This window comes from Salmo salar, chromosome 22 (genome assembly GCF_965601325.2).
Source record: "Salmo salar chromosome 22, fSalSal1, whole genome shotgun sequence".
Classification (NCBI taxonomy): domain Eukaryota; kingdom Metazoa; phylum Chordata; class Actinopteri; order Salmoniformes; family Salmonidae; genus Salmo; species Salmo salar.
The window spans coordinates 49801206-49816819 of NC_138312.1; the positions used below are offsets into that span (position 1 = coordinate 49801206).

The window sequence follows — 15614 nt, forward strand, 5'->3', positions numbered from 1 at the left end:
GACTTATCCCAAAGCCACTCCTGCGTTGTCTTGGCTGTGTGCTTAGGGTCACTGTCCTGTTGGAAGGTGAACCTTTGCCCCCAGTCTGAGGTCCTGAGTGCTTTGGAGCAGGTTTTCATCAAGGATCTCTCTGTACTTTGCTCCATTCATCTTTCCCTCAATCCTGGCTAGTCTCCCAGTCCCTGCCACTGAAAAATGATGCTCCACCACCATGCTTCACCATAGGGATGGTGCCAGGTTTCCTCCTGATGTGACACTTGGCATTCCCAGTCAAAGAGATCAATCTTGGTTTCATCAGACGAGAGAATCTTGTTTTTCATGGTCTGAGAATCCTTTAGGTGCCTTTTGGAAAACTCCAAGCGGGCTGTCATGTGCCTTTGACTGAGGAGTTGATTCCGTTTGGCCACTCTGCCATAGAGGCCTGATTGGCAGAGTGTTGCAGAGATGGTTATCCTTCTGGAAGGTTCTCCCATCTCCACAGAGGAACTCTGGAGCTCTGTCAGAGTGACCATTGGGTTCTTGGTCACCTCCCTGACCAAGGCCCTTCTCTCTCAATTGCTCAGTTTGGCCGGGTGGATAGCTCTAGGAAGAGTCTTGGTGGTTACAAACCTCTTCCATTTAAGAATGATGGAGGCCACTGTGTTCTTGGGTACCTTCAATGCTGCAGACATCTTTGGTACCCTTTCCCATAATTGTGCCTCGACACAATCCTGTCTCTGAGCTCTACGGACAATTCCTTCGTCTTCATGGCTTGGTTTTTGCTCTGACGTGCACTGTCAACTGTGGGACTTTATATAGACAGGTGTGTGCCTTTCCAAATCATGTCCAATCAATTAAATTTACGACAAGTGGACTCCAATCAAGTTGTAGAAACATCTCAAGGATGATCAATGGAAACAGGATGCACCTGAGCTCAATTTCGAGGTCTCATAGCAAAGGGTCTGAAAAGTTATGTAAATATGTTTTTTAATTTGAATACATTTGCAAAAATGTCTAAAAACCTGTATGGGGTATTGTGGGTAGATTGATGAGAATTGTTTTATTTAATCACATTTAGAATAAGGCTGTAATGTAACAAAATGTGGAAAAAGGGAAGGGGTCTGAATACTTTCCGAATGCACTGTATACTGTTCACTATTTTAGTTTCTGGCTCTTGTTTGATATGAACTCTTATTCGTAAATGGAAGTGTATGAATGAAGAAAGCAATGTGGAAGGCAACGTCACATCAGTAATAGATAATAATGGAAAGCGTGAGAGCAAAAAACATATTACAGAAGGGACGTTGTTGTCAAAAAAGATTTATATAGCTCCAAGGACTCTTCTGTGGATCAGTAAACCTGTAGGAAGAACTACCAGCACCTCTTTGCAATAAATGAAACAGTTCCTGATCATTCCCCATCACTGGTAGAGAAGTAGTACCATTCTCTCTCCCCCTCCCTCTTTCTCTCACCAGTGGGAAGGCATGGGAGATCTTGCCGTCCGGTGGCAGCTTGGCTCCAAAGCCATAGGCGGGGAACATCTTGTCACTGTCGTAGTCCTGGATGATCTCCCCCACAGCCTTCAGGGCCATGGCGTAGGCATTCATCTGGTAGGGACTCATGTAATGCAGAGAGGTGGGCTGGGATGGGTTACCTGGAACACAGCAACAGAGCATACATTATTGATTTATTTCATTTAACCTTTATTTAGACAGGAAAATCATATTGAGACCCAGAGTTTTCAAATGAGTCCTACACAACATAAAAAGTACAAAACCCACCTATCAAATACAAGAAAAGCATGGGCCAAATAGGGTCCGTTCCACACTACCATACTACTTGTCTTATGAGGCGTTTTGAATACATTGATCTAGCTAAGTGGTATGCTAGGGTGAATGCTGACCTACAGCCACATGGTTAGAGTTCAAATCCACCTACTTTCGCTGACTAGGAGTGGCAGCATTGCAGTATCTCATGTTCATTTGATAGGAAAATATTGTCAACGACATTTGCCCCTGCTTTAGACCAGTCTTCAACCTTTTCTTGCCCTGGGACCCCAATCATATGTTAGCCAACATTTTGGGGGGCGCATGTCTTGTCTTATCATCAGTTGAATGGCAAGGAGAAGTAAACAACATTTTAAAATTAATAGATTTGGTAGATAGTTTTGAATTATTTTGACCTCCCCACATTATACAGTACCAGTCAAAAGTTTGGACACACCAACTCATTCATGGGTTTTTCTTTATTTTTACTATTTTCTACATTGTAGAATAATAGTGAAGATATCAAAACTATGAAAGAACACATATGGAATCATGTAGTAACCCAAAAAGTGTGAAACAAATCAAAATATTTTTTATATTTGAGATTCTTCAGAGTAGCCACCCTTTGCCTTGATGACAGCTTTGTACACTCTTGGCATTCTCTCAACCAGCTTCACCTGGAATGCTTTTCCAACACTCTTGAAGGAGTTCCCACATATGCTGAGCATTTGTTGGCTGCTCTTCCATCACTCTGCGGTCCAACATCCAAAACCATCTCAATTGGGTTGAGGTCGGGTGATTGTGGATGCCAGGTCATCTGATGCAGCACTCCGTCACTCTCCTTCTTGGTCAAATAGCCTTTACACAGCCTGGAGGTGTGCTGTGGGTCAATGTCCTGTTGAAAAACAAATAGTTGTCCCACTAATGACAAAACAGATGGGACGGCGTATCGCTGCAGAATGCTGTGGTAGCCATGCTGGTTAAGTGTGCCTTAAATTCTAAATAAATCACAGACAGTATCACCAGCAAAGCACCCCCACACCATCACACCTCCTCCTCCATGCTTCATGGTGGGAACCACACATGCAGAGATCATCCGTTCACCTACTCTGTGTCTCACAAAGACATGGCGGTTGGAACCAAAAATCTCACATTTTGACTCATCAGACCAAAGGACAGATTTCCACCAGTCTAATGTCCATTGCTCGTGTTTCTTGGCCCAAGCAAGTCTCTTCTTCTCATTGGTGTCCTTTAGTAGTGGTTTCTTTGCAGCAATTCAAACATGAAGGCCTGATTCACAGTCTCCTCTGAACAGTTTATGTTGAGATGTGTCTGTTACTTGAACTCTGTGAATCATTTATTTTGGCTGCAATCTGAGGTGCAGTTAACTCTAATGAAATTATCCTCTGCAGCAGAGGTAACTCTGGGTCTTCCTTTCCTGTGGCGGTCCTCATGAGAGCCAGTTTCATCATAGCGCTTGATGGTTTTTCCGACTATCCTTGAAGAAACTTTCAAAGTTCTTAACGTTTTCCGGATTGACTGACCTTCATGTCTTAAAGTAATAGACTGTCATTTCTCTTTGCTTATTTGAGCTGTTCTTGCCATAATATCGACTTGGTCTTTTACCAAATAGGGCTATCTTCTGTATACCAGTCCTACCTTGTCACAACACAACTGATTGGCTCAAATGCATTAAGGAAAGAAATTCCACAAAATAACTTCTAACAAGGCACACCTAATAGTTGAAATGCATTCCAGGTGACTACCTCATGAAGCTGGTTGAGAGAATGCTAAGAGTGTGCAATGCTGTCAAGGCAAAGGGTGGCTACTTTGAAGAATCTGAAATATATTTGTAATGAACACTCAGGGAGAAAAAGGTGTCGATTCAGGTGTTTATTTCACCTTCGCAGAAGGCAGGAATCGTGGTCACTGGCAGGCAAGGGTCATACACAGGTAGGCAAACAGGTAGGTGAATCAAAACTAGGACTGAAGGCTATAACTGGTTCTCACAAACAAGCTAGGAAAAGGCATAGTAGAGTCAAAACGAACAATACCTCAAAAAGGCACAAACAGAATGAACTGAGCTAAATAAGGAGCTGATGAGACCAGGTGAGAAACGAACACAGGTGAAATCAATGAACAAAAATTAAAGACAGGGCTACGTTCAAGAACACAAAGAAACAGGGCTACGTTCAAGAACACTGTGAAACAGAACACAAGGTTGACTAATAAATGTGAAACCTTACAATATTATGATTTGTTTTAAAAAAAATTGGTTACTACATGATTCCATATGTGTTATTTCATAGTTTTGATGTCTTTACTATTATTCTACAATGTAGACAATTGTAAAAATAAAGAAAAACCCTTGAATGAGTAGGTGTGTCCAAATTTTTGACTGGTACTGTAATTGGAAAAGGAAGTGTAACTCTAACATAGCCTATTAGCTAGAAAAGTAACTCCAAACCCATTTTCACTAATAGCAGCTGGTTGGCTAATTAGAGAAAGGTTAGCCATGTGTTGGCAAAAATATGTCCAAGACAAGAAAGCTTACCAGCAGCACTGGTACTCATGGGGGCTATGTCAGATACTCCAGGGAGTGTAATTAGCTCAATATTAGGAGTTGAGAAGTAATAATTAATAGAAATAATTATTATTAGAAAGAAAATATTCTCCTCTTATATTGTAGATATGTAATTCAAAATGGGTTTATCCTGTTGTTTCTAGCGATATTCATGAATATACCATGCAGTATACCATGTTAAATAACCTTGCTTTAGACGACAGGTTAGCATAATATTATTTTATACGGATTTTAGGGAAACGTTAGTCCTTCAGTAGCCTGAAAGAGACGCTAATAAACAACAAACTGTATCAGTAATTTAGCTACACTTACCATTAGACGCTGTGAAATCGATGGCCACTGTGAAGTTGAGTTGCGTCCTGGTGAGACAATGATTAATTACGATAAATAACTTAAACTTTACCAAGCAAAAACATAATAAAGTCTGGAAAGGATATTGTCTGTTTAAACCACGCAAAACAATTTCAGACATGCACGCTAGGCTGAGCAAGCCATCAACAGTGGCCTCTAATGTTTATGCAAAGTTATTAAGAGTGGCCTCTAACATTAATGCAAAGTTATTAAGAGTGGCCTCTAACATTAATGCAAAGTTATTAAGAGTGGTCTCTAACATTAATGCAAAGTTATTAAGAGTGGCCTATAACATTAGTGCAAAGTTATTAAGAGTGGTCTCTAACATTAATGCAAAGTTATTAAGAGTGGCCTCTAACATTAATGCAAAGTTATTAAGAGTGGCCTCTAACATTAATGCAAAGTTATTAAGAGTGGCCTCTAACATTAATGCAAAGTTATTAAGAGTGGAGTCTAACATTAATGCAAAGTTATTAAGAGTGGCTTCTAACATTAATGCAAAGTTATTAAGAGTGGAGTCTAACATTAATGCAAAGTTATTAAGAGTGGCCTCTAACATTAATGCAAAGTTATTAAGAGTGGCCTCTAAAATTAATGCAAAGTAATTAAGAGTGAACTCTAGCATTAATGCAAAGTTATTAAGAGTGGCCTCTAACATTCATGCAAAGTTATTAAGAGTGGCCTATAACATTAGTGCAAAGTTATTAAGAGTGGTCTCTAACATTAATGCAAAGTTATTAAGAGTGGCCTCTAACATTCATGCAAAGTTATTAAGAGTGGCCTCTAACATTAATGCAAAGTTATTAAGTGTGGCCTCTAAAATTAATGCAAAGTAATTAAGAGTGAACTCTAGCATTAATGCAAAGTTATTAAGAGTGGCCTCTAACATTCATGCAAAGTTATTAAGAGTGGCCTATAACATTAGTGCAAAGTTATTAAGAGTGGCTTCTAACATTAATGCAAAGTTATTAAGAGTGGTCTCTAACATTAATGCAAAGTTATTAAGAGTGGCCTCTAACATTAATGCAAAGTTATTAAGAGTGGAGTCTAACATTAATGCAAAGTTATTAAGAGTGGCCTCTAACATTCATGCAAAGTTATTAAGAGTGGCCTATAACATTAGTGCAAAGTTATTAAGAGTGGCCTCTAACATTAATGCAAAGTTATTAAGAGTGGAGTCTAACATTAATGCAAAGTTATTAAGAGTGGGTTATAACATTAGTGCAAAGTTATTAAGAGTGGCTTCTAACATTAATGCAAAGTTATTAAGAGTGGCCTCTAACATTAATGCAAAGTTATTAAGAGTGGCCAATAACATTAGTGCAAAGTTATTAAGAGTGGCCTCTAACATTAATGCAAAGTTATTAAGAGTGGAGTCTAACATTAATGCAAAGTTATTAAGAGTGGCCTCTAACATTAATGCAAAGTTATTAAGAGTGGCCTCTAACATTAATGCAAAGTTATTAAGAGTGGCCTATAACATTAATGCAAAGTTATTAAGAGTGGCCTATAACATTAGTGCAAAGTTATTAAGAGTGGCTTCTAACATTAATGCAAAGTTATTAAGAGTGGCCTCTAACATTAATGCAAAGTTATTAAGAGTGGCCTCTAACATTAATGCAAAGTTATTAAGAGTGGCCTCTAAAATTAATGCAAAGTTATTAAGGGTGGGCTATAACATTAATGCAAAGTTATTAAGAGTGGAGTCTAACATTAATGCAAAGTTATTAAGAGTGGGCTCACCCTCCCCGGATGAAGTCCACAAACGTGTATTCCGACTCCACTTTGAAGGACAGCAGTGTCACCTTCAGAGGATAGAGAGATGGGGTGAGGGGAGAGAGAGAGCGAAAGAGAGAGAGGGAGAGAAAGAGAGGGAGGGGGAAGAAAAATAGATGGGCAAAGCAAAACGTTTACTGTGTATGCCATATCACATTGGCAATGAATCCTATCTATAAAACAATGAATCCTATCTATAAAACACCGACAGGTGGAGATGGGAAATCTCAACCGATACTCACTGTCCCTGAATTGACGTATTTCTTCTTCTTGCCTTTCTTTTTATGGTTTAGAACCTGGACAAAAACATGTAGGGTAGGGAAAATTATACAGATTGATACAGATGTCTTACAAAAGAGGACTGGGTTTGATTTCACCATATCGTTCAGAGTATGTAGGTGTGGTATGGAAAGAAATTAGACCGAATCTAACATTTTATATTATAAGAGATGGAAGACGGATGAAAAATAACTATTTTCATAGCGGGGATATGTGAGTATAGTCGTAACATTTGGAAATTGGGAAACTTGAATGGGAAAATCGCAAAAATGCTTCACTGCTCATCTCATTATTAAAGATACAATATGACAAACAGTTGTTTAAGTATTTCAGTTAGAGCTGTAATATAGGAAGCTGAGGATGTGTCCTTAAAGCTGCAATATGTAACTTTTTGGGCGACCCGACCAAATTCACATAGAAATGTGAGTTATAGATGTGAGTTATTGGGGTGGCAGGTAGCCTAGTGGTTAGAGCATTGGACTAGTAATCAAAAGGTTGCAAGATCGAATCCCTGATCTGACAAGATAAAAATCTGTTGTTTGGCCCCTGAACAAGACAGTTAACCCAGTGCTCCTAGGCCGTCATTGAAAATATTTTTTTCCTTATGACTTGCCTAGTTAAAACTAAGGTAGAATAAAAAAATAGATATGTCATTCTCATTGAAAGCAGGTCTAAGAAGCAGTAAAGCTGTACTATGTGCACTATTTCTATGCTTCCCATTCTTAAGTTATGTTTTTGCATATTTTACTTTTGGTTTTATGCACAAGCTTCAAACAGCTGAAAATCTAACATTTTTGGTTATGGAAAATATATTAGATGGTACAATGACTCTCTAAAATATACTTGTTTGTTTTGTCACAAACTGAAATTAGGCAAACTATTATAATTTTTTGCAACCAGGAAATGGCGGAGCAATTTCTGCATAGTGCACCTTTAAACAGTACAGACAGTTGAAAATGTCCTACATAGAGAGACATAATATAAACCTTTTTATAAAGGTTTAAAAAAAATATATATATATTTTTCAATTGAAAATATTTTTCAACGTCTTGTGCTCACTAGGATACATGCTTAAGTGTTGCAGGCTGTAAGTGTTCCCTGTTCTTTTTTTTACCTCATAGACGTTGAACTGGCTCTGGCCTCTGGAGAATTCTCTGTAGCTGGTGGTGAACTCGCCAATGAAGTCATGACTGTGGGAATAGTTGCGAGAGTAACACCTGCAGCATCTGAAAGAGTACCATACTGAAGGAAACACCAACCCCAGCCCCTCTTCTTCATCTAAATATCATCACCTAAAGCCAAATACGACATGCCTGCTTTCAATCGACATGTCCTATTTAGAGAGGAAGCCCCATCAGTAGCCACCAACAGTGAAGAAGGAAGGGAAAGAGGACAGAGAGATGGAGGGAGGGAGGCAGTCTACACTCCCATTCCCTTAATAAAAAAGAGGACAGAGATGGAGGGAGGGAGGCAGTCTACACTCCCATTCCCTTAATAAAAAAGAGGACAGAGATAGAGGGAGGGAGAGAGGGAGAGAGGGAGGGAGGGAGATATGGAGGGAGATATGGAGGGAGAGAGGGAGGGAGAGAGGGAGGGAGAGAGGAAGGGAGAGAGGAAGGGAGATATGAAGGGAGATATGGAGGGAGATATGGAGGGAGATATGGAGGGAGATATGGAGGGAGAGAGGGAGGGAGATGTGGAGGGAGATGTGGAGGGAGAGAGGAAGGTAGAGAGGAAGGTAGAGAGGAAGGGAGATATGGAGGGAGAGAGGAAGGGAGATATGGAGGGAGAGAGGAAGGGAGAGAGGGATGGAGGGAGAGAGGAAGGGAGAGTGGGATGGAGGGAGAGAGGAAGGGAGATATGGAGTGAGAGAGGAAGGGAGAGAGGGATGGAGGGAGATATGTAGGGAGGGAGGAGGTCAACACTCATATTCCCTTTCATGAAGAAGGGAACAGAGATATGGAGTGAGGGGGAGAGAGGGAGGGAGAGGTGTGGAGGGAGATGAAGGAAGAGATGGATGGAGATAAAGGTAGGGAGAGATGGAGGGAGGTCAACACTCACATTTCCCCCATAAAGAATGAACAGAGAAATGGAGGGAGGGAGGGAGGTCAACACTCATATTCCCTTTCATAAAGAAGGGGACAGAGAGATGGAGGGAGGAGGGAGAGAGGAAAAGAGATGGAGGGAGGGAGAGAGAGTGATATGAACACTCTCCATTCTGATATCACATCTGACTTTTAAAGTTCCAGTCAGTGATTTGTGGTTGTGTGTGCTAACCCTAAACCGGAAACTTATGAGATAGAGTCCCCCTTTTTGAGATTCCCCTCCAGAGAAAGAACGAGGGATGACATTTGAGGGAGATTTGGAGCGTCTGAGGCTCTCTGGAGATGGTAAATGAAATGGATGAAGGATGAAACGAGGGGGGGGGTGGAAGAGAGAATAGAGATAGAGAGAGATGTAGGGAGGGAGAGAGATAGAATAGAGAGAGAGAGAGTAGACAGAGAAAATTACCTTCCATTCCGGTCCCAATCATACACATCCACCTTGACCGTCCTGGAGAAAGGGAAGATAAGAGAGAAAGATGAGAATCACAGAGAGGTGTGTGTGTGTGCGTGTGTGTGCATGTGTGTGTGTGTGTGTGTGTGTGTGTGTGTGTGTGTGTGTGTGTGTGTGTGTGTGTGTGTGTGTGTGTGTGTGTGTGTGTTCCAAGTCAGTGATATATGAGGCATACAGTAGATCACCCACCAACTATGAAGAATTGTTCAAACATTATTCTCAAATGGTCACACAGATGCATTTTCACTCTCCTTAAAGGATTTACCCAGTCAAACGTATTATGTAAATAGAAAACAATATACTGTTCATTTAATTAATTAACAATATAATATGATTCATTTGTATGAATCACAATTCACAAGGATATCAAAAGCTGTATCCACTAGCAATACATTCCAAAGTAATAGTGTGTGTGTGTGTTTGATAACCCGAGATAAACGAAACATCGTGGAACCTCCATGTTGGTCCCAATAACACCAGTGCTGGCCTCTGAGACAATATGGCCGACTGCTGGCATTATTCTGACCACCACAGAGCACTGTAGTACATCATGCTACAGCAACATTCCATAGTCCTCAGTATTGAGGGCAGACAGGACTTAGTCCCACAGTCTTGCCAATGGCTCAGCTAGCAAGGTGCTGGCAACATCAGAGTTTGATTCTGGCATGGACCATACTGGAGAATATACTGCTGTAGCTTATTCTCATTTTTACATTGCTTGTTTTTTGTATTCTTTACCAGCGCTTTGAGATTCTCTCTGTAATGGAAAGCACAATGAAATAAATAAATATTTATAATTTATTAGGTTGCTTTGGATGAAAGCTTCTGCTGAAATTCCCCAAAATAGCTAATGTGGTCATCTCTTTGCCCCGGGGGCTAAGTGACTTTTGACCTATGCTGTTGGCTGTCTGTGTGTCACTCACCTATCATAGTCTCCATTACAGAGGGCTCGTACGGGGATGGTGAAGGGCTGCCAAACAGGGTTCAGTGTATTCTTTATCACCTCTGTCTTATGGCAGATGGTGAACCTACAGTACACAGCAAACACAAGGAGCTCTGACTACAGACACTTTACAGGGATGGAAAGGTATTAACCAGAAATACCAAAGAATATGGTGAACCAACAGAAATAGAATGACTTATAAGGGTACAGTCGAATGCCCATGGTCTGAGGGGCTTTCCCCCCCTTCTAGTAATTATATTTGTATGGACCCGAAGAAATTCCTGATGCCAGTGATGGCAAACGAGACGCTAATTTTGAACGTCTATGAAGTGGGTACACAGCACACAAAGCATAGAGGTATCAACCACAAACACCAAGAAAATGAAAGCGTTGTTCTCTCCAAAATCAACATTTTGACAGATGTGATACATAACAGACGATGTGGGCAGTTAACTCATCTTGATACACACGCATACCCACCACACACACATAAACACACACACTCACGTTCCGTCTTCATTGCTGCGGTAGAATACCAGGAAGGGGTCTGACTTGCCGAAGAAGTCTTTTTTGTCCAGCTTGTTGGCACACAACTGCATAGTGGCAATGTCCTGAAAGAAAAGACAAGCCTCAGACAAGTCTAAACATTAAACCAAGGTGGTATTAATCGCCGCCAAAGGTGCTTCTACAAAGTTTTAACTCACGGTGTGAATACTTACAGAGCATTCAAAGTATTCAGACCCCTTGATTTTTCCACATTTTGTTACGTTACAGCCTTATTCTAAAAATTGATTATATTTTTACCGGCCTCAATCTACACACAATACCCCATAATGACAAAGCAAAAACGGGTTTCTAGATTTTTTAGCAAATTATTTTTTTATATATAAAATTCTGAAATATTTTTTTTTACATAAGTATTCAGACCCTTTACTCAGTACTTTGTTGAAGAACCTTAGTCAGTAATTACGGCCTCGAGTCTTCTTGGGTATGACGCTTCAAGCGATTCTCCCATTCTTCTCAGTAGATCATCTAAAGCTCTGTCAGGTTGGATGAGGAGCTTCGCTGCACAGCTATTTTCAGGTCTCTCCAGAGATGTTAGATCGGGTTCAAGTCTGGGCTCTGGCTGGGCCACTCAAGGACATTCAGAGACTTGTCCCGAAGCCATTCCTGTGTGGTCTTGGCTGTGTGCTTAGGGTTGTTGTCCTGTTGGAAGGTGAACCTTCGCCCCAGTTTGATGTCCTGAGCGCTCTGGAGCAGGTTTCATCAAGGATCTCTCTGTACTTTGCTCCATTCATCTTTCCCTCAATCCTGGCTAGTCTCCCAGTCCCTGCCGCTGAAAAACATCCCCACAGCATGATACTGCCATCGCCATGCTTCACCGTAGGGATGGTGCCAGGTTTCCTCCTGATGTGACGCTTGAAATTCAGGCCAAAGAGTTCAATCTTGGTTTCATCAACTAGAGAATCTTGTTTCTCATGGTCTGAGAGTCCTTTAGGTGACTTTTGGCAAACTCCAAGCGGGCTGTCACGTGCCTTTAACTGAGGAGTGGATTCCATCTGGCCACTCTACCATAAAGGCCTGATTGGTGGAGTGCTGCAAAGATGGTTATCCTTCTGGAAAGTTCTCCCATCTCCACAGAGGAACTCTGGTGCTCTGTCAGAGTGACCATCGGGTTCTTGGTCACCTCTCTGACCATGGCCCTTCTCCCCCGATTTATCAGTTTGGCCAGGTAGCCAGTTCTAGGAAGTCTTGGTGGTTCCAAACTTCTCCCATTTAAGAATGATGGAGGGCACTGTGTCATCGGGGACCTTCAATGCTGCAGAAATGTTTTGGTACCCTTCCCCAGATCTGTGCCTCGACACAATCCTGTCTCTGACATGCACTGTCAACTGAAGGGAACTCATATAGACAGGTGTGTGCCTTTCCAAATCATATCCAATCAATTGAATTTACCACAAGTGGACTCCAATCAAGTTGTAGAAACATCTCAAGGATGATCAATGGAAACAGGATGCACCTGAGCTCAATTTCGAGTCTCATAGCAAAGGGTCTGAATACTTATAAATAAGGTTTTTCTGTTTTTAATTGTAATAAATTAGCAAAAATTTCCAAAAACCTATTTTAACATATTCAAATATAAAGATTTTGCTTTTAACTATTTTTCTAACCAAGTGTTTATGATAAAGGTTGATTCTTGTTTGGAAATGGTTTAGGGGTTGACAGGTTGGATTCAGCAACAAGTCAACGCACTTCTATCACAGTACTAAAGTAGTAGCCCTTTTCTGCAGTCAAATCACCAAATCGCCCTCTAGTGGCCTCAAGGGTGGAATATTATTCATATTTTTCTTAATTTGATAATAACAAACATTATTTTAAAAAACCTGCAGAAAATCCAGTGTTTCTATGTCAAAGGGTTTTGTTATATTTCAGTCTTCTGTGATGTATATAAAGTGTAATATTGGGATACAAACTCAAATGTAATACATTTCAACTCTATATCTGACATGGTACAGGTGTTCTTTTTTTAAGCCCATTAGTAACCATGTAATAAGATAAAGAGTACCAATAAATGTAATGGTAAAAGTCACTGCAAATTGTAAGCTAAAGCTGCATTAACCTGTTGTGGACAGACGTTCCGCCTGCAGAACCCCTAGCCAACAGCCAATGGAATCGCATGGCGCGAAATACAAAAACAACTAAAATACCACAATTCAATTTTCTCAAACAATAAACTATTTTACACCATTTTAAAGATAAGACTCTCGTTAATCTAACCACATTGTCCGATTTCAAAAAGGCTTTACAGCGAAAGCAAAACATTAGATTATGTTAGGAGAGTACATAGACCAAAATAACCACATAGCCATTTTCCAAGCAAGCATATATGTCAATAAAACCCAAAACACAGCTAAATGAAGCACTAACCTTTGATGATCTTCATCAGATGACACTCCTAGAACATTATGTTATACAATACATGTATGTTTTGTTCAATCAAGTTCATATTTATATCCAAAAACAGCTTTTTACATTGGTGCGTGATGTTCAGAAAATGTATTCCCACCGAAAACTTCCGGTGAATTTACAAAAATACTCATCATAAAAGTTGACAAAATACATAACAATTATTTTAAGAATTATAGATACAGAACTCCTTTATGCAATCGCTGTGTTAGATTTTAAAATAGCTTTGCGGCGAAAGCACATTTTTCAATATTCTGAGTACATAGCTCGCCATCACAGCGAGCTATTCAGTTCGTGGCAACATAAACTCTGAATTAGTATTAGAAATATTGATTTACCTTTGCTGATCTTTGTCAGAATGCACTCCCAGGACTGCTACTTCCACAATAAATGTTTTTGTTCCAAATAATCCATATTTATGTCCAAATACCACCGTTTTGTTCGTGCGTTCAGGTCACTATCCAAAGGGTAACGTGCGAGCGCATTTCGAGACACAAAAAGTCAAAATGTTCCATTACCGTACTTAGAAGCATGTCAAACGCTGTTTAAAATAAATTTTTATGGTATTTTTATCGTAAAATTGCGATAATATTCCAACCGGACAATAGTGTATTCATTCAAGGAGAAAAAGAAAAAACAGCGTGCTCGCGGGAACGCGCATATCCAATCCCTTTGTCCTCAGGCAGACCACTCAGTAACTGAGCTCCTATACTCTGCCCAGAGACAGGAGAAGGCTCAATCCACTTTCTGAAGGCTTTAGACAGCCAATGGAAGCCTTAGAAAGTGCAATGTAACCCCACAGATACTGTAGTTTCGATAGAGAATCAAAAGAAGAACTACAATTCTCAGACTTTCCACTTCCTGCTTGGAATTTTCTCAGGTTTTTGCCTGCCATATGAGTTCTGTTATACTCACAGACACCATTCAAACAGTTTTAGAACCGTCAGAGTGTTTTCTATCCAAATATACTAATAATACGCATATTCTCGTTTCTGGGCAAGAGTAGTAACCAAATCAGCCGTGAAAATACTGCCCCCGATCCTAAACAGGTTTTAAGTAACCTTTTGGGCGACCCGACCAAAGCATATAGAAGTGTGAGTTATAAATCTGTCATTCTCATTGAAAGCAAGTCTAAGTAGCGGAAGATATGTTCTATGTGCTATTTCTATGCTTTTCACTCTTACGTTTTGTTTTTGCATCTTTTACTTTCAGTTTTGTACACCGGTGTTCAATTAAGCTGAAAATTATATCGTTTTGGTTATTGAAAAGATATTTCACAACGGTTTAGACGGTACAATAAATTCTCTACACTGCTTGTTTTGTCACTAACTGAAATTAGGCAAACTATTAGAATTTTAGCAATCAGGAAATGTCAGAGCGATTTCTGCATATTGCACCTTTAACAAGTATGCTGTTAACATACATATCATATTTCACAGGGAAACCTCTGAGAAAGCCAAAACAAAAGACTCTACCGAGGAGGAGCAGCTCAACCATATAAATAGAATAGATAGAACATCACAGAACATTGACTTGAATGGGTATTACCATTTTAGTAACAACATTTTTATGAGCCTGACATCCTGTGGAAATCACACCTTTCAGAGATCTGGGTGAGGTAGCAGAGTAAACACAACATTTCATCTAGCACGCAGCATGCCCATTCCTTTCTCTCCGAAATGAACAATACACTTTACTATATTCTCTATGTTTGATGATACAGAACTTAACTATGCATTCACAAGTTTTCAGAGCCCAATCTCAATACCCCCAATAGAGATGGAATGAGAATAATACTTCATCTCAATGGGTATTCATCTGTTTTCTCCTCATTCATTAGACAAATCATTCCCAGGAAGTCAATCTCTCTGTGTGTGTGTCTGTGTGTGTCTGTGTGTGTGTGTGTCTGTGTGTGTCTCTGTGTGTGTGTGTGTGTGTGTGTGTGTGTGAGTGAGTGAGTGAGTGAGTGAGTGAGTGAGTGAGTGAGTGAGTGAGTGAGTGAGTGAGTGAGTGAGTGAGTGAGTCATAATAACGGAACATGACCTGTCTCTAATTATTCACCCACCAAGAAAAAGAGGAAAACATTTGAGATAGAGAGATAAATAATTCAGAAATGAGTGGAATCGTCACTGTTGTTGTTCACTGTCTGGATGTATATTTATTCCAATATTGTCTGCATTACCTGATAATCTTTCACTGTTTGTGTCCCAAATGGCACCCTATTCCTTACATAGTGGGGCCCAAAGGGTTCTGGTCACAAGTAGTTTGCTATGTAGTTAATTCGATCCTTTTGGGACATTACCACGATTTTATATTCTGTCATGATGCTGAATGCATCTAGCCTAAAGTACAGATATGACCTAGTAGAGATATGATCTAGTATAGATATGAACTAGTAGAGATATGTCCTAGT

General features: G+C 40.1%; 1 protein-coding gene across 1 annotated transcript in view; it reads right to left on the bottom strand.

Annotated features, from left to right (window-relative positions):
- The window catches only part of LOC106583634 (copine-9), a 137483-nt gene that overhangs the window by 20412 nt on the left and 101457 nt on the right, over positions 1-15614 (bottom strand). Inside the window, exons 9-16 of the mRNA XM_014168038.3 lie at positions 10742-10845; positions 10215-10319; positions 9247-9288; positions 7850-7925; positions 6699-6752; positions 6424-6485; positions 4642-4688; positions 1452-1633 (exon numbers count right to left, since the gene is read on the bottom strand). Coding sequence (XP_014023513.3) covers positions 1452-1633; positions 4642-4688; positions 6424-6485; positions 6699-6752; positions 7850-7925; positions 9247-9288; positions 10215-10319; positions 10742-10845 — 672 coding nt within the window. The remainder of the gene's footprint in view (positions 1-1451; positions 1634-4641; positions 4689-6423; positions 6486-6698; positions 6753-7849; positions 7926-9246; positions 9289-10214; positions 10320-10741; positions 10846-15614) is intronic.